Source organism: Apus apus, chromosome 1 (assembly GCF_020740795.1).
Source record: "Apus apus isolate bApuApu2 chromosome 1, bApuApu2.pri.cur, whole genome shotgun sequence".
NCBI lineage: Eukaryota > Metazoa > Chordata > Aves > Apodiformes > Apodidae > Apus > Apus apus.
In genome coordinates this window covers 105,827,158-105,847,111 of record NC_067282.1, presented here as the reverse complement: position 1 = coordinate 105,847,111, position 19,954 = coordinate 105,827,158, and the positions used below count along the sequence as shown (strand labels likewise).

General features: G+C 40.5%; 1 protein-coding gene across 7 annotated transcripts in view; it reads right to left on the bottom strand.

Annotated features, from left to right (window-relative positions):
• The window catches only part of DMD (dystrophin), a 1,087,789-nt gene that overhangs the window by 116,929 nt on the left and 950,906 nt on the right, over positions 1–19,954 (bottom strand). For all 7 annotated transcript variants that reach the window (XM_051641663.1, XM_051641654.1, XM_051641680.1 and 4 more), the window contains one exon: positions 15,915–15,993. In XM_051641663.1, coding sequence (XP_051497623.1) covers positions 15,915–15,993 — 79 coding nt within the window. The remainder of the gene's footprint in view (positions 1–15,914; positions 15,994–19,954) is intronic.

Here is a 19,954-nt window from a genome sequence, read left to right as displayed (position 1 = left end):
CATTCAGCTGCAAAGATAAATACAAAAAAACCCTCCAAGCTCCTTGACTACTAAGCTCACAGAACAGATACAAGGCAGAGTAAGAAACCTATCTTTCTGGCATGCTCTTTTCTAGGGTTCCACCCGCTAATGTGTTTGACTGGGTCTTCTTCAATTTCTTTGTTGTGTGATCAGTGCTCTCCATCCTTTCAGAAACAAAACTATGCACTTGTTCACATTTTAAGTTGAATGAAGTTACACTGAGAAATCACCTGAATATTTTGTCGACGTGTTCTAAATGGAGACATCTTTTTTTTTTTTTTTTTTTTTTTTTTTTTTTTTTTTTTTTTTTCCTGCCTGCATTACTAATTCTGTTTTACTGATTTTCTGTAACAGCAAGTAATGGAGAAAATGACAATGTCATCACAAGAAACAGAGAGGAAATTACCTTACTTTCTCTTGCCTATCACAGTGTTATAAATGTCAGGATCAACTTACAATATAATGAAAATATTATGTGACAAAATTTTATAAAAAATCATTGTAGGCAAAACAATTTTAAATATTTTTTATTAGGTGGTTGATTAGAGTTTAGGCCATAATCAGAAAGGTATTTTTAACAAGAGTTTGTTATCTGTCAAAATCCGCATTGTCAAGATTTTTTAGTTTTTATTTAATGATTTCTTTATATGCAAAGTGATCTAAGTGGGGGGTGGGGGTGAAGCCTATTTGCTTCAGCCAGTGTAATCCTTCTTTTTAGTGACCCCTGCTGCTCACAACGGAAAATAATTGTTACCGAGACTCAACCAGCAATTAACTTCTTGGTCATTTGAGTATTTTCTTTCCCTCTCTCATTCAAAATAGCTACTTTAAAAACACCACTCCGAAGCTGCAAGTATTTAACAAAGTCAACAAATCACAATCCATGCAAATACAAATGACCAATATACACATTTGATATATTTTGTACCAGAATTATTAACCAGGTTCACAGAACTCAGTCCTCAGAATGAAACATATGCAGGCTCTCATGCCTGCATAATGGAGTGAGGACAAGAGTTGGAGGAAAAGAGATGAAACGTGCTTATATGGATAGCTGTATGGGGAAGTCTTTCTATTTTGGTAGAGTTGTGTGCACAGGAATTGTGAAGAATGGCTGGAAGGAGGCCATGGATCCCACAGCAAGAGATAAACTAGAGAGCAGCAGCAGCGCAAGCTAGAAACATTCTAGATGGTTTAAAAAGGAGACGGAAAAGCAGCTGGGAACAGGATGTAGGCCTAAGAGCAGGGCAATGGGTTTCACACACATTTTAGGCAATGCTGAGAAGCTAGGGAAAGGAAGAAATATGTTTGGAAGAAGTATGAATGTGATAATTCTGTTTTAGATTGCTGGTGTCCAAAGAGTTATGAAAAGCCTACCATAGCATCTCTGTAAGTCCTGCTATTGTCTTAAATCTCAAAATTGTACAACAGAATAGCTAATATAACCAGCTAAGCTGAGTGTATTGCTTTTCTATTACTAAAACACAGCTTTACATTATTTAAAAAAGAAAGGTGAAATTAAATTTCAGAGGTATGAACCGTGAAAATGGGTAACTCTCAAAAGTGAGCCACAAGCACAGAATGTGAATAACAGTGTTAGATTCCATGGAAAAGCAGCACACTGCCTTGCCATTGAGATCTGCATTAAGACCCACACATACAGAAGCACAGACTGTGTATTTTCAAACACATATAGTGATTTCTTGTTTTAATTCAGTAACATGACCAGTGTGTTAATACATGGTCATTCAAAATTTTTAAAATTCCTGTCCAGTGACAATGATCCAGTTTCTTACCTGTGAGAACTGGCATTATCTGAGGACTAATTTGAATAGGATCATTCTAAGTTATATTTTTTGAAAATACAACACCCTTCATGTTAACTAAAAGTTGATCTTCTTACATATTTCTGTCCCAACAATCATTAATATTCCCAATGAGAATATCACCAAGGCATATTTCTTCCACTCTAAAATTTGTTTTTAACTAGGTACCTAAAGGACAGAATGGATTACTGTATATTTTTTGGAAGGTGTATTTCTTCTATTATTTCTGAATTAATCTGGGTAGGAGCTTTGCAGTCATAATTTATTATCACAGAATCTTACATACTGTAATATTCTCACAGAATCACAGAATGGTTTGGGTTGGAAGGGAACAGAAGAAGAGCAAATACTTTGCTTTCATGACAACTAAGTGCTTCAGGAACAACAAAAAATTCTAGGATGTTCTGCATAACTGGATTTAGTGTTCCTTCAAGAAATTCTTGTGAAGCTGTCTATAATACACTTTTGCTTTCCTTTTTAATGCTAGCCTTTAATAAATTCCAGTTTACAAAATATGCAGAACTTTTTACAGCTATGCTCGGAGAATAATAATTTCATTTTTGGCAGAAGCCCAGCAGCTGGAAACATCTGTTTCTTAACTCTGATTACCAGTACAGATTTGCTGTCCATTACAAAGCTAGTGCAGGTAATGGACATACATATTTAATTTCCATTTAAGACCATTTTAGTAGCCCATCTAAAAACTCTTGCTGGCAAAGACTTTCTTGTATGACACTGTAGTATCCCTGTGTGCTACAGCACTCAAGAAGCACAAATTTTCCTGTTTGTTAAGTGTAATTCAAAAATGTTTTATTGTTCTAGCTTGCACAGTGTAAAAATCTATTATCATACATACACCTACTTACAATGCTGTTGACTGAAATTAAATACTACAACAAAATATGGGGCATTTAAAGATTGAATTTAAATTTCTCTATACGTTATTTGCATTGGTACCTATTTTATTAATTTTACTTCTTTCTATCAGTGTGCTAACATCTGAGACTTGCTTTACCTATTCAACTTCAGTTCAACAGTAAGCCTACATCCTTGTTTGTTTGCAGGATGTATAATGAAATGGTAGCATGCTGGCTCCCTGAACTTCAGCAGTATTTTAATCTACGGAGGGATCTGAATGAAATATTAAAGACAATAGCATAATTCTATCTGTGTTGCTATTACAAAAAATAATCTGATAAATATTTCACTTTAGCACTACAAACATAATGAAAAATACAGGCATGTTTAGTAATAGTAAACTATTTATCCTCCAGCTATTCAAAGAATAAATCTAGTGTGTCCACATTTAAAAGTTACTCTCAATGCTTCTTATTTACATAGTCAGCACATACTTCTAGTCAATATATAATGGCATGAGTGTACATTTTCAGTTTCAAATACAAAAAAAAATAATAAAATCTTATGAGTCTTATTTGTCACTAGAGATTAAAATACTGAGAAAGTTTTAGACAGACACGACAAAGTAGCACCACCTAGTACCCATGCACCATACACTGTTACATGTATTTTCGCAAATATTTTTTTCTTAGAAATTTATTGTATTTGTTATATATGCATTTTAGCATCATGGTATTTAAAGCTGACCTCAGAATCTGCACTACCTGCCTGGTGGCCATAGTAGCTGTAACTCAGCAAGGTGCTTTATTATGTTCACATTTTGATAATGCTAATAATTCAGTGATTCAGTCTAGGAACTGTACCTGCATGACTCATATTGTACTACCTGACGTTATCATCAGTACTATCTGTATGCAAACAGAGAACTAGGAATTTGTTTATTTATTCATATACAGTTTGTTTTCATACCAATTATTTTCACTGCAGCAATATATGGAGTTGGTGACTTCAGATAAAGCCAGTCAGGGAGGAGGAAATGATGAGACAACCTTTGCCTCTGGAAAGACTCTGATTACCACAGATTCAGAAATTCACATCTGTGTAAGGTACCTTAACCTTTCAAAGAAAGTACTATTCAAATTATTTTCAAGTGAGACCACTATAAATGAGAAACTATTGCTCTCTACAGACTACAAAAGAGCTTATATTTCTTTTCCTGAGAGAATATACTAAAGCAATGTCTCCCCTACATAATCAGTTCATTATACACACTGGCAGGATGCCATCTCATGTGTGACAGTGGCACAATAGAAGAGTCTGCAAGTTCTTTGAGATTCCCTGAAACAGCTGTCAGTATAAACCTGTAAAATATGTTCCCCCCCGATTTATAAAGAAATTATTTCTAAATTATGTGCATTTATTATTGCACTAGATGAGACCAACGAACAATAAGATTAGCTTGTGTAGCACTGAGGTCTAATGATGCACTGTGTAGTTGAAAAACTGATGTCAGACTACATTGACTACATAACTTAGAAGCTACAAGGCAGGAACATCAGCCAAAACCTGTCTTTTATAAGGACTACACAGCACGGGGTTTATTCTGCTCCAAGCCCTTCCTCATGCTGCCGCACATGTGGATGGAGGTGCTCTTATTTCGGAAATAGCCAGTTCGAGTTCTCAGCTAGGGTTCTGCTGTTCTAAAACCCCAGCAAGCACTCCTTACTCCCCTGAAACACTAGTGGTACTGCCTGTTGCTGTAATACAGATGCAGGCATCTACTGAATATTCCATATTCAGAACACTTTGAATCAATTTGAAGATGGGATGATTAGTCATGAAGAAGCTCAGCATGGCATCAGGGCCAAGTACAATGATGGTAATTTTACAACTTATAGAAGAGGCCTTTCTATCTTGCATTTCCTACTGGAATCTTTATGACCAGCTTAAGATTTTTCACCTGCAGCCTACGGTGAATGTTATATGATATGATCTAAATGATGCACATCTTTAATCATGAACAGTGTTTCCAGAAGTTTCCAAATGCCACTTGTAATGCAAAATATAAAATCCATCTAATGCTCATTTTCTTACATGTCACACTACTGTAAAATGGGAAAAAATACAAGCATCTACTTTTTAAATAAAGAAATGCTGCATGAACGACAGCAAAGTTATATAGTCTGTATTAATCTTCATATCCCAAGTTACAGGTACTTCATATTGATAACTTGTTGCACCCTTGAGTTCTTAAAATCTCCAAAACTGGCTCATCAAAGGATATCATAGAGTGACTTAATCAAATTGGTAGTGAATTTTATACAAACAGAATAAGATAAATAGAAAAATAAATATTGGTAAAATATTCCTTGCCTTACATAGCAAAACATAAAGGAAAAATTCTTATCTATAGATAGATATAGATGATAGATATAGATATAGATATAGATATAGATATAGATATAGATTGTGCCTGGTTTACTACAGTCCTGGAGTTTGAGGACAAAGGAATGTTCTAAACCGAACACAGTGTGTACCTCATGACAACATGGGCATATGGTTAAATGCATCAAAGTTAAACTTGACAGTGTAAAAAATGTTTTAATTTAGGCTTCACAAATCCAAAATTACTCTGAAAAGTTATAGAATACTAGGGGAAAGATTGCCTCTTAGCAATGTACTAATTCAGACAGTGGACAAAATTATAAGAGGAAATAGTTTACCTTTTGAGTTCACCTTTTTCTTTATAAGAGTGAAAAAACACATTTGATTACTGGCAAATTATTTAGTATTGCAGAATATAAGATTGTCTGCCAACCAGGGGTAGAATACAGGAATTAATTAGTCTGCTGTGAAAAAATAAGGTAGCCATTTTCCTGATCACTACCCCAAAAAACTCCTCCTCTTTAAAATAAATACTATACAGCATTTTTAAGTGGATGATAAATGAAAACCAAGGAAACAAGAGAGAGAGGTTTAGAATGTGTTTTGTTGGTTTTTTTTAACTACCATTCTAATTTTTTTTTGTTACTGAAAGCATTTTTTCACAAAAACAAGATAATAATTTCAAGGAAAAATTACTTGCTTCCAGGTGAAGAGAAGGGAAGAACATCCTCATTTGAAAACTGACTTTATAATTTTGTTCAGAAATTGTTATCCCAATGTATTATATTGGAAGGGTCAAACCCACACAAAATGGAGGAAAAGAGAAAAACATAGGTATAAAGCTGGAATTCCATAAATCCTTTTTCATTGTGAATCAAATATATTATTACGTTTTTTAGAAAGATTCTCTATGGTTTTCCTGAGAAAAAAATATAATGGAAAAGTTAAGGCTCACAAGAGAAGGACTGGTGATCACAAGACCTAATGATGTATTTTCACTGTAAAATTAGTTCTACCCATTTTATTCCAAAAGTAAGAATAAAGAGATTCTTTCAAAATATGTCAATGTTACATTTACCTTAAAAATTTTTAGCAGTCAGGCAAAGGCTAGCACTACTAAAACTTGTATTCTGACAATATTCTAATCAAGGAAAAATTTGACTGAATACATTATCTCCTAACTTTAAGCTTGATTTACCCATCACCCAAGTATTGAGGTTTAAGTGGTGCCCAGTGCTGCTACAGGTTCACTATGATAGTAACAATGGCAAGACCTGCAAAGGGAACTTTTTGTTGTTGGTACTTTAGTAGTTTTCTTTTTTCCTTCTTCAGAAACACATGCAGTCATATTGCATTTATACAAGACTAGAAAAAAAGAGTTTTCTAGCAATCAGGCTCCTCCAGCTAATATGACCATATTTAAATGCAATAATAAAATCCCTTTGCTTCCAGAGAGTTCTCAGATTTAGGCTGATTATTTTGTGACCACTTATCCTCTCTCTGTAAATTACTACCTGGTAATATTTTCTATTAAAAACATTCAGGGTGATATCTAAAAATATTAAATCATAAATTCAAAAGACATGGATGAATGGACATAGTCTTGAATGTCTATATGTCAAAAATTATATCCAGAAGACAATGTAATATATTTTATGCAGTGAGAAATATGAGAAAAATATAGATGTTAGCACTGGAAAATAATCTATCAGGTGGGTAGATAAAGTGTCTTAAGAATCCTAGAGCCCTGTCATTTTTAGAGGCAGATGTCTTAATTAGCAGGACTTGCCCTTTTAAAGACATCTGCCTGTGCAAGAAAGAGCTTCACTAATCTTTACTTTGCATAATAATCTAAGAACTCACCCAGAAGGTGAGAAATGTGAGTACCGGACTTCTCTCCCAGCTTGAAGGAATTCAGACACATATCTCCAATTCTCAGGAGAGTGGCCTAATTAACTGAAGGAAAACACAAAAGCACAGAAAGAATTTTTAAAAAACCCAGACCTGAACCCTAACAGCTCTGAGCTTATCCACAGAAGAAGAGAACTAGGTTACCTAGCGCACTCCTGTGATCATATTTTTCTTTTTAAGCAATAACTTTCTAACACAAAATGCAGCAGATATACTCTGATCTGCTGGCTCCAGCATTTGCAACCTTTCTGTTTCTGAATGAAAGCTGCTGGTTGTATCATTTCATGTTGAAGTCAGTGCTGTTCCTATATAGTGAGGTATCTTCAGTTAAAATATAGTTCCTATCACATATTTAGGTATGCAGATTTAAAAGTCTGGTACTGATGTATCCACATAGCATAAGCCTGTGGCATGGAAAATACAAATCACAAAATGTTAGCCAGATGTAAATCAGCATTTTAGATTTGCAAGACTAAATGTTCTTTCTGTCCCTTGTATTTCCAGGTTCTTTGCCTTGGTATAACTGTGTTCTGTGAGCGTGGGAATCACAAGCAGTGCCTGAAATGTCCCAGTCACACTTGTGAGTAATTGCCAGTTATATCTGAGTATTGTTCCATGCAGTCACTTAATTGACATGCTATACATACTAACAGATGGCTCAAGTTGGAGCTGGGCAGTAAATTATAAGGTCTGCTTATGCTTTTGAAAGATGCAATACCTTCTCTTTTCAGTGATCACATGTCATGCACATGAACGAGCTATCACATTTAAAGTAAGATTGAAGGGAGGCTGGTTAGCACAGCAAATGATATTAAAACTGATCTGACATTAATCCTACCCCTCATTTATTGCATCTCAAAAAAAAGTAATAATTGTTATGACAAGTATAGATAGGTTCTCCAACAGGAGACAATGAATCGCATTCTTTCTAAGAGGCAGCATCACAACTGAAAATAAAGGAGAAGTTAAAAAAGTAAAATTATTCCAGAGGAGTCACTAAAACTCTGGAGCTGGCAGTATGTTTGAAATTTGCTTGCACTCTTTTTCACACTTCAGCTACTGTATATAGTTTTCAAATCAAGCACCATCATCCGTGAAAGGATCACAGATTTTTAAAATTACTTTGCTAAATATTTACCAGTTTCTCTTTAACAGAAAGAAGATTTTTTTTTTCTATTTTTTTTTTCACACCTTGATTTAGATAATTATAATTAAGCAGCAAAACCTTCAAAACCAACAAATCCACTCTGTGGATTCATGATATGATGTCTTGCACGTTATACATTTATAAGCTGTATCTTAACCACTACTGCTGTGACTGCTGAGAGCCTCTGTCCTTGGCAATGAATAAACTGAGGAGGAGCTGGGACTCTGTGGAGACTGGCAGAGTGAAATGAGTTTGGGGAAGCATGAGGAACTGATTAGAAGATCAAGACCTGAGGTGAGGGAGCCCAGCAAAAAATGTGTAAGGCCTGAAGAGAGGAAAGTTCATGTGCTATAAGAAATGCAAGGCCCAGTTTTGGTGAGAGTCCTTTATACTTGAGGGCAGATCAAGTATAAAGCTCAGGGGCAGCTGGGTATAGAGACACGAGTGTATACAAGCTCCTTTGTCATTACTTTTTAAACTCACAGCCACGAGACATCTGAATTATCTTGTGCCACGGTATGTACAAACACTATCACCTGGTCGTTTAGAAGAATAAAGAGTGGAAAGGGAAGGTCAAACTGCATGGCAGGACAATGGAGAAAAATTGTCCCTAAAATAAAAATGTTACAAAGGAGGATACTTTTTTTTTTCTTTCTTCCATTTTTAACTCTTTATCTCTAGCTCACACTTTCCTACCCATCCCTCTCAGAAACAGCTACGAGAGTGGCTCTTAGAACAGGCTGCAAGTGCTTAAAATCAGGCACTACCACTTCCTTGCCTGCACAAGGCATGACAAATATGAGGTCCCTGCACCACTCCTCCATTACTTTTGTGCTAGTTTTTCAAGAGCCCTATGCAGCTTCAGTTCCAGCCAAGAGGAAACAGATGATGCTGTAATTTCTATATAGAAAATAGCAACAAACACACACACAAAAAACCCAACAAAAACCAAAACATTACTGAAGATTAGCAGCTCATATTTGTTTCTTCCAGATTCAGAGAGAAATGTAATTCAGTCACTGATTGAATGTGCACTTGACTACAGTCCCACCTTTTCTGCAGAACTACATAAATGTAAATCAACTCTAAAAGCACAATTTTTCAAATAAGTATATAAGCACAGTTGGAAATTGAAGATCATAATTCACACCTTAGAGTATGCAAGCATGTACAGTAAAAGGAAAGCTGATGCTGAGTTTGAGAGGATGAACTGATTATTACTGGTATATAAACTAGGTATGTAGTAGCCAATAAATTGCTTATTTTCCTTACTTATTACAGTTTGCATTGATCTTACATGTATCTCAGCTTCTCATATAAAAATGCTCAGTTAATTGAGCAGTCCGCAGAATTGCCATGATTCAACTTTTCACTCTCGTCGCCACAGCTTAGGCTGATCCAACTTGGACTCTGTTTGCCATGTACTGAAAGATCATTTACAAGTCACTAAATTCACCTTCATTTGACCTGCCCAATTCTGTTTGACAACCCTTACGTTTGATTTGTTCATCCTTGTGGTCTTGCTGGTCATGCAGACCTCCCCCTGGGCCGCATTGCAATGTCAGCACCTGCCAACATTGTTCTTGCTTTAGTTACAACACCAGAGCGAAGGATCATGCTGGTGGACCCCTTCTGCAGTGGCTAAACTGCAAGGAAACCCTCGGCAAAACTGAGCAAGAAAAGGCGAGAGAGAGAGAAATGGAGAGAGCGGGAGGGAGTCAGACCCAGCCCCTGACTCTGGGTGGGGTGTGAGAGCTTCTGGGGAGCAGCAGCTCTGACTCACTGTGCGCAGAGGCAAAGGGACTGCCGCTTGATCCCCCTCAGGTAGAGGAGCAGCCCCTGGGGAGCGCGGCGACCAGGAGCAGCAAACAGGGCCTGGCACGGCAGATTGAGCGGCAGTTCATGCAGGCAGGGCACACGGAGCAGGGCAACCCAGACAGAGGTCCCTCCCTCTCACGAATGCAGCTGTCCAGGTCTCTGGCTGCACAGAATGTCTCAGCCTGGCAGTCGTATTGGAGGAGAGCAGAGAGAACACCTGCATATGCTGTGACCAGGTGAATGATTTACTCAGTCTAGTGGCTGAGCTGAAAGAGGAGGTGGAAAGATTACGGAGTATCCGGGATTGTGAAAGAGAAATAGATTGGTGGAGTAATACCCTACCATCCTTGAGACAAAGCCTTAAGGTGGAGGCTTCTTGAGAAGTTGAGGATCCTCTGCCTTCCTGTCACCTGGCAGAGGGAGGGGACCTGAGAGAGGAGGGGAACTGGAAGCAGGTCCCTGCTCGAGACAACAGGCAAACCTGCTCCTGGCTTCCCTCACCTCCACGTGTGCCCTTACAGAACAGGTATATGGCCCTGGATCAGGAAAATCAGGTAACTGAGGTTACTAAGAAAGGTCTGTCCAGGGAGTTGCCAAGGCAGTCTGCCCCATGCATTAGGACTGCCTCTGCTAAGAACAAAAGGAAGGTAATTGTTGTAGGAGATTCTCTTCTGAGCGGAACTGAGGGCCCTATATGCTGGCCAGATCCAACCCTCAGGGAGGTCTGCTGCCTCCCTGGGGCCCAGGTTAGTGATGTTACTGAGAAACTCCCAGGGCTGGTGCAGCCCTCTGATTAGTACCCACCAGTGGTCATGCAGGTGGGCACTGATGAGGTTGCCAAGGCAAGTCCCAGGGCGATGAAAAGGGCTTTCAGAGGACTAGGCAGGATGCTTGCGGGATCAGGAGCACAGGTGGTCTTTTCCTCAGTTCCTTCAGTGGCAGGAAAAGCTGAAAGGACTAGGAAAACACAACTGATTAACGACTGGCTTAGAGGCTGGTGCAATCGGATGAACTTTGGGTTTTCGATCATGGAGATGTTTACAGGGCACCAGGTATTCTAGCAGACCATGGCATAGGGCTATCAACAAGGGGGGAAAGGATTCTTGGCCAGGAGTTAGTGGGGCTCATTGAGAGAGCTTTAAATTAGACTTGAAGGGGGTAGGGGACAAAACTCCTGGACGGTTTGATTTCCAGAACACTGGGCCTGCTGGCATTGGATGGGAAGACGCCGTCCCACAGGGGACAAAGGGTCCTAGGGCAGGAGTTAGCAGGGCTCATTCACAGAGATTTAAACTAGATGTGAAGTGGGAGGGGGTTGCAGCTGGGATTGATCTAGTGGGGCATTGTTCTACTATTAAGGAAGACCAGAAGGCCCCCCACCTCCCAAGGGTGCCACCAGCATGCTCAGCTCACTCCCTGAAATGCCTGCACACCAATGCAGGCAGCACGGGGAATAAACAGGAGGAGTTAGAAGTCTGTGTGTGCTCTAAGGGTTATGATCTGGTGGCAATTACAGAGACATGGTGGGACAGCTCACATGACTGAAATGTGGTCATGGATGGCTATGTGCTTTTTAGGAAAGACAGGTCAGCAAAGCAAGGTGGTGGAGTTGCTTTTTGTGTGAGAGCAACTAGAATGTATTGAGTTCTGTCCAGGTGCAGATGAGGAGCAAGTGGAAAGTCTGTGGGTACGAATTAAGGGGCAGGCTGGCATGGGTGATACAGCTGTGGGGGTCTGTTACAGACCTTCTGATCAGGACAAGGGAGTTGAGGCTTTCTACAGGCAGCTGAAAGCAGCCTTGCAACTACAGGCCTTAGTCCTCATGGGGGATTTTAACTAGATATTTGCTGGAAGGCCTACACAGCCAGCCATTCACAGTCTAGGAGGTTCCTCCAGTGCATTGATGATAACTTCTTGATACAGATGGTGGATAAACCAACTAGGAGAGGGGTGCTGCTGGATTTTGTGCTCACCAACAAGGAGGGTCTGGTTGAAGCAGTGATGGTCAATGGCAGCCTTGGCTGCAGTGATCACAAGATGGTGGAGTTCATGATCCTGTGTGGGAGGAACAGAATACCTAGCAGGACCAGAACCCTGGACTTCCACAGGGTCAACTTTGGCCTCTTCAAACAATTATTAAGACAAGTCCCATGGGACAGGGTACTAGATGGTAAAGGGGCTCAAGAGAGTTGGTCAACATTCAAAGACCACTTCTTGCAAGCTCAGGATCAGAGCATCCCTATGGGAAGGAAATCAAGTAAGGGAGCCAGGAGACCAGCATGGTTAAACAAGGAACTGCTGGGCAAACTCAAGCGGAAAAAGAGAATCTATGGATCATGGAAAGAGGGGCTGGCCACCTGGGAGGAATATAGGACAGTTGTCAGAGGATGTAGGGAGGAAATAAGGAAAGCTAAGGCCTCCTTGGAACTAAACTTTGCTCGTGAGGTCAAAGACAATAGAAATGGCTTCTTCAAATACATTGCAGATAGAACTGACACTGGAGGCACTATAGGCCCACTGCTGAATGAGGTGGCTGCCCTGGTGATGGAGGATATAAAGAAGGCAGAGGTACTGAATGCCTTCTTTGCCTCTGCCTTTACTGCTACAGACTCCCCCCAGGAGCCCCAGATCCCTACAGCCCCAGAAGAAGTCAGGATGAAGGAGGAGTTTGTTTTGGTAGATGAGGATTGGGTTAGGGATCAGTTAAGCAATCTGGACATCCATAAATCGATGGGCCTAGATGGAATACACCTGTGGGTGCTGAGGGAACTGGCAGAGGTCATTGCCAGGCCACTCTCAATCATCTTTGGTAAGTCATGGGCAACAGGAGAGGTACCTGAGGACTGGAGGATAGCAAATGTCACTCCAGTCCACAAGAAGGGCAAGAAGGAGGACCCGGGTCCCTATAGACTGGTCAGACTCACCTCCATCCCTGGAAAGGTGATGGAACAACTGGTTCTTGGCACTATCTCTAGGCATTTCAAGGACATGGGGGTCATCAAGAGCAGTCAACATGGTTTTACCAAGGGTAAGTCATGTTTGACTAACCTCATAGCCTTCTATGAGGAAATTACTAGGTGCATAGATGATGGTAGAGCGGTAGATGTGGTTTATCTTGATTTCAGTAAAGCATTTAACACTGTCTCCCACAGCATCTTCGTAGATAAGCTGAGGAAGTGTGGTCTTGATGGTCAGGTAGTGAGATGGATCATGAACCGGTTGAAAGGAAGAAGTCAGACAGTTGTGGTCAAAGGGACAAAATCTAGTTGGAGGTCTGTGACTACTGGAGTCCCTCAGGGGTCAGTACTGGGACCGGTACTATTCAATATTTTCATCAACGATCTGGAAGAGGGAACAGAGTGTGCCCTCAGCAAGTTTGCTGATGACACTAAACTGGGAGGAGTGGCTGACACACCAGGAGGCTGTGCTGCCATTCAGTGACACCTAGACAGACTGGAGAGTTGGGCGGGGAGAAACTTGATGAAATTCAACAAGGGCAAGTGTAGAGTCTTACATCTGGGGAAGAACAACCCCATATACCAGTACAGGTTGGGGGCTGACCTGCTGGAGAGCAGTGTAGGAGAAAGGTACCTGGGGCTCCTGGTGGACAGGAGGATGACCGTAAGTCAGCAATGTGCCCTTGTGGCCAAGAAGACCAATGGCATCCCGGGGTGTATTAGAAAGGGTGTGGTTAGTAGGTCAAGGGAGGTTCTCCTCCCCCTCTATTCTGCCTTGATGAGGCCACATCTAGAATATTGTGTCTGGTTCTGGCCCCCTCAGTTCAAGAAGGACAGGGAACTGCTTGAAAGAGTCCAGCACAGAGCCACAAAGATGATTAAGGGAGTGGAACATCTCCCTTATGAGGAAATGCTGAGGGAGCTGGGTCTCTTTAGCTTGGAGAAGAGGAGACTGAGGGGTGACCTCATCAATGTTTACAAATATGTTAAGGGCAAGTGTCTGGAGGACAGAGCCAGGTTTTATTCAGTGATGTCTAGTGACAGGAAAAGGGGCAATGGGTGGAAGGTGGAACATAGGAGGTTCCACATAAACGTCAGAAAAAACCTTACCGTGAGAGTGACAGAGTACTGGAACAGGCTGCCCAGAGAGGTTGTGGAATCTCCTTTGCTGGAGACATTCAAAACCCGCATTCCTGTGTGATGTACTCTAGGTGATCCTGCTCTGGCAGGGGGAGTTGGACTAGATGATCTTTTGAGGTCCCTTCCAACCCCTAAGATTCTATTATTCTGTGATCTTGTCCATGTGCAAGTGCGGTGAATTGGGGTTATCTGACAGTCCCTAACCATACCTAGAACACTGTTGCATGGGAAAAGTATGTGAGACCACTCCTGCTCAGATCACAAGCCAAGTGTGAAAGCTGCCAAGATCACCTCATAATTGTGGCCACAATGGAAAAATACTGAGTCAATCATCTTGTAACCCTATAAATACTGAGTTCTTTTCTGGCCCTGGTTAGCACACAGAAGAGTAATGTATTTTCTCAGTGTCTCAGTAATGGTGGGTCGGCTAAGAGGTGACTGTCATAACACTGAGCAGCTTTTAGGTTGATCTAGTTTACTAGCAATAAGGCAGAATGTCTAGGACATAACTGTAACACAAGTTGCCTGGCTGCACTCAGCACTGGCACAGAACAATGATGTGCTGTTCAGTGTGATAATGTAGTTCAGGCCACTCTAATCTCTTCCAGATTGCAATATAGGCTTACCTAATTTACCCTTCAAATTTATTCTTTCACCAAAAATACGCTCTGTGTCATAAGGACAATACACATCTGCTTACATACTGCGTTCAGATCATATACCCATGACTCTTGCCCATTCAGTCTTGACAATTCTGATTTGCTGTTTTATATCTTGAGTTGACAAATTATTCCCAGTGATTAAGAGTTAATCAAGAGAGATTCTTAAAAAGTAGTAGAAAATAAAGAAAAAAGCCCTTATTTCCTCACAGGATCATTATTTGATAAAATAAGATGCAGGGTTCAACCATTGTGAGACTGCATTGTGCTTATATGGCAAAACACCAAACTTGGTTTTGAATTTGGAAGTCATGCCACTGAGAATTTTCACTTTCACATTGAGATTATCAGTGGAAAAAATGGTTAACCAATTAAAATTACAATATAATATCACCTAAAGAAAAGTTTGCTTTTTACCCCACTGTGAATACAGCTGTGCAATAAGAGTAACATATATTTCTGATGTCTGTCCCTCTGCATGAAGGAAAGCATTATCCTGTGACTCTGTTCTGCTGATATAATCTTTTAAATAAAGTTTTACTGTTTACTTTCCTTAACTGAAGTACAATAGAAAAGACACGGCCTTTAAGAAGCATCATTTTTGTCACTGCCTTGGAGCTTTGAAGGTGTTTTATGTTGGCTTTCAGTGTACTTCAAAGTATACTTGATAAAAGAGTTTGTAAAGGTGGCGTGAGAATATTACACGCAATTATATTTTATGCAGAGTCGTAAAAAGTTCACTTAACTGCCCTGCTTCTGCCAGCTTTTCCACTATGCTTTTGATCCTTTCACTGCTCAAAGTAACCAAATTGTGAAAAATATTTTTCATGCAGGTCATATTTTGCCATTTTTTGGAGCCAAACATTTATCTGAACAGATAAACCAATTTTTATTTTTTTTTAATACTTCCTGTATTACAGTAAACAAATTTTTAAGATAATTTTATTTCACTCGTCCTAAAAGGGACCCTTCAAACAATGAAGACTAGCCTTGTATTGACAGATATATGGACAAACAGACTTGATACCAGCAGATATTTTCCTTTTACCCTGGACTATACGGACTTACTTAACAATCTGCTTGATAATACAGTCCAAAATAGAAACTCATAGCTATGATAACCAGCACACAGCTACAGAAAAATCAATTAACTGTGTGTGCAAGCTGAGGAAGAAAATGTGAAATTACTTACTGGTGAGAAAATGCTGTGAAGTAGGGCCAAAATCCCTGTGAGCTTCATGCAGTTGCCTGATGCGCTCATCAATGGCCACCTATTAAGAGAGAGGAAAAAAACTGTAAGAAGTAGCAGTTATAGTCAGATACTTTTCATATTAGAGAAGTTTCTATTAAAAATTAAGAAGGCTCTTGCAACAATTTTTAACCCTCAGGGCTTAACTGAGATTTAATGTGTCATCCAAAATATAAGAGGTCAAATTTATTTTTTCCCCCCTCCCAACTTTAGCTGATGTGAGAACAGCAGTGATAAATAAAGGTATAACAGATTGGCTTTACTTTATGCACCTGAAGAGAATATGACTGATCCTTGCCAATACTGCAGTTAGAAACTTCCCTCTTTGTTAATACTTTCTACAGAACTACCTAAAAAATAGTTGCTGGGAGTATACTTTTCTAAATCAGCTTATGAAAGTAATCTCTTCTAATGTGGACATGATAACCATTCTTTAGAAGACTGAAATGAGGGTAACCAAAGAGCATCTGGGTACAAACATTTATCTCTTCTTTTAGTTCAGTCAAATTCTACCCCCTTGACTCTCTCTTCCTTGAAAGAGTCCTTTGAAGAACATGTTGTTCTGTTTTGCTGGGTTGGTGTATTGCATGGAAACAAGAGATGCTAGTTGTAAGATTGATTTTATTTTTACCCTTGAAAATCTCAGCTGAGTTAAGTATCAAGTAAGTAGCCAAGGGGGGTGGTTGCTATAAGATTCTATAGTGTATGAATAATATCTATCAGTAGCTTTATAGGCTATATCCCAGAAGGATATAATAATAAATTAGGCCTAAATATGGGATTAGGCAAAGTAAGGAAAAATGCTTAAAAATAATGACAGAATATTTTAAAATGTATTAGTAGAATAACTGATAGGAAGCTGACTCACTTAAGTGCTGCTTGTAAAAAAAAACAACAAACCAAGCACACTGTATCAACAGCAAAGCAGAAGGTGAAATTGATTAGTCTGATTTTATCTTACTGTGAGATACATTATAAGGAAACAAATAGGATTCACAAGTAAAAAGCCATCCACATTTTAAAACTTTCAGGGTTTTTTACAATAATTAAGCATAATTCAGGTAAAAGGCAAAACTTACAGAATTGACTAGGCCTTTGACACGGCTGCTTTTGTCAAATAGCTCCCAGCTCCCAAAATCTTGTTTCACTAAACACAATAGCAATTTAACATCAGGATATGATTTCTTTGCTTACAGTTTCAAAACTGACACTATGACCAAAAAGCCCCCTTTCCTTTTTGTTCCTCAAGCCATTTTTCAGTCACTTTTCCTGCAGCTTCCTCCATGTCTACGCCTTTCTTCCTCCTCTGGCTTCCTATACACAGACAAAGTCAATGTGATTTTTTTGTTAGTGCCTGTTGACCAGGGCCTCCCCACATAGCTCAGCTATTAGCATATCACTCTGTGGCCTCTGTTCTTACTTCTGCTTTCCTGAAGCCAGAATTACTCACAGAACAACATTTATACTGGTAGGCTTAAGGGGCACGTGGTGGCTCAGTCTTATGACCTGTGCTTTTTCTGTTTGATATTACTGATTGCTTAGCTAGACAAAACTAAGCCAAGGAAGAGTCTGACCTCTACATAACTTCTGAAACAGTGGGCAGAAGAAGGCTGGGTAAAGGACAGTTTAGGCTTAGAGTGAATTGCATGGACAGATATTAATATTAGGGGTTGAACTGCTGGAAAGCAGCTCTGTGGAGAAGGATCTTGGAGTCCTGGTGGATGAGTTAACTATGAACCAGCAATGAGACTTTGTGGTCAGGAAGGCCAGTTGCATCCTGAGGTGCATTAAGAGTGCGGCCAGCAGGTTGAGGGAGGTTATCCTCAACTTCTACTCTGCCCTAGTGAGGCCACATCTGGAGTACTGTGTCCAGTACAAGGAACTACTGGGAAGAGTGCTGCAGAGGGCTATGAGGATAGTTAGAGGACTGAGTACCTCTATTATGAGGAAAGGCTGAGACACCTGGGTTTGTTTTGCATGGAGAAGACTGAGTAGAGAAACATCATAGAATCCTTAAGGTTGGAAGAGACCTTAAAGATCATCAAGTTCCAAACCTCTTGCCATGAGCAGGGAACCCTACCACTAGACCAGGTTGCACAAAACCTCGTCCAACCCTGCCTTTAAAACCTTCAGGGATGGGGCATCAATAACCTCCCTGGGCAACCCGTTCCAGTTCCTCACCACCCTTATAGTGAAGAATTTCTTCCTAATATCTAACCTAAATCTCCACTCTCTCATTTTAAAACCATTACTCCTTGTCCTATCACTATCTTCTCTCATGAAAACCCCTCCCCAGCTTTCTTGTAGGCCCCTTTCAAGTAGTGGAAGGCCACTATAAGGTCTCCCCAAAGCCTTATCTTCTCTAGGCTGAACAGCCCCAACTCTCTCAGCCTGCCTTCATAGCAGAGGTGCTCCAGCCCTTTGATCTTCTTGGTGGCCCTTCTCTGGGCCCTCTCCAACAGGTTTATATACTTGTGCTGAGGACACCAGAACTGTACACAGTATTCTAGGTGGGGTCTCACCAGAGCAGAGTAGAGGGGCAGAATCACCTCCCTGGCCCTGCTGGCCACACTTCTTTTGATGCAGCCCAGGATGCAGTTGGCTCTCTGGGCTCCAGCACACACTGGCGGCTCATATCAAGCTTCTCATCTACTACTACACCCAAGTCCTTTTCCTCAGGACTGCTCTCCTGCCATTCTCCCCCCAGCCTGTATTTGTGCCTGGGGTTGTGCTGACCCAGGTGCAGGACCTTGCACTTGGCCTTGTTGAACTTCATGAGGTTGGCATTGGTCCACCTCTCCAGCCTGTAAAGGTCCCTCTGGATGGTATCCCTTCCCTCTAGAGTGTCAACCACACCACACAGCTTGTTATCATCACCAAACTTGCTGAGGTTACACTCAATCCCACTGTCCACATCTCCAACAAAGATATTGAACAGCACTGGTCCCAGTACTGACTCCTGAGGGACACCACTCATCACCTGCCTCCATTTGGACATTGAGCCATTGCCCACAACTCTCTGGGGCGCAGCCATCAGCCAATCTCTTATCCACCAAGTGGTCAAATGCATGCTTTGTCAGTTTGGAGATGTCATTTGGGACAGTGTCAAATTCCTTGCACAAATCCAGGTAGAGGACATCAGTTGCTCTGCCACCATCCACCATCATCTCTGTAGCCTTGTTGTAGAAGGCCACCAGATCGGTCAGGCATGACTTGCCCTTAGAGAAGCCATGTTGGCTGTCACCAATCACCTCTTTATTTTCCATGTGCCTTAGCAGACTTTCCAGGAGGATCTGTTCCATGATCAATGCTTATAAATATCTAAAGGTTGGGTGTTAAGAGGATAGGGCCAGACTCTTCAGTAATGCCCAGAGACAGGATGAGGGACAATGGGCCCAAGCTGGAATACAAGAAATTCAATCTGAACAAAAAGAAAAACTTCTTTACGTTAAGGATGACAGAGCACTAGGATAGGCTGCCCAGATAGGCTCCAGAGGAGTGTCCTTCTCTGGAGATATTCTAAACCTGCCTGGTCATGATCCTGTGCAACCTGCTCTAGGTGAACCTGCTTTAGCCAGGCAGGGGGGGGTCAACTAGATTTCCAGAGGTCCCTTCTAACTCCTGCCATTCTACTATTCTATAAAATATCCTCATACTTCAGGGTAAACTTTCAAACTGAACAGCCTTGAATATGAACCAGGAAACACCTTGATCTCAAGGTAGATTTCGTCAATACAGAGTTGAATAAAACACTAGGAAATCTTAAGTACTCTCCAGGAAATAGCACCTGAGCATACAAAAAAGTTATTCCATTTGGCTGCCAGGAAATTCCACTTACTAATGCACTGGCACACTACCTTCTAGGTGCTCAAAGATGAATTCACTACTGATGGTATAGCAAGAAAGATTATTGCAGTTAGCCCCTATGAATTTTACCAAGACTAAGATGTAAACTTTGAACCTGCCATTACTAGGGTTATTGT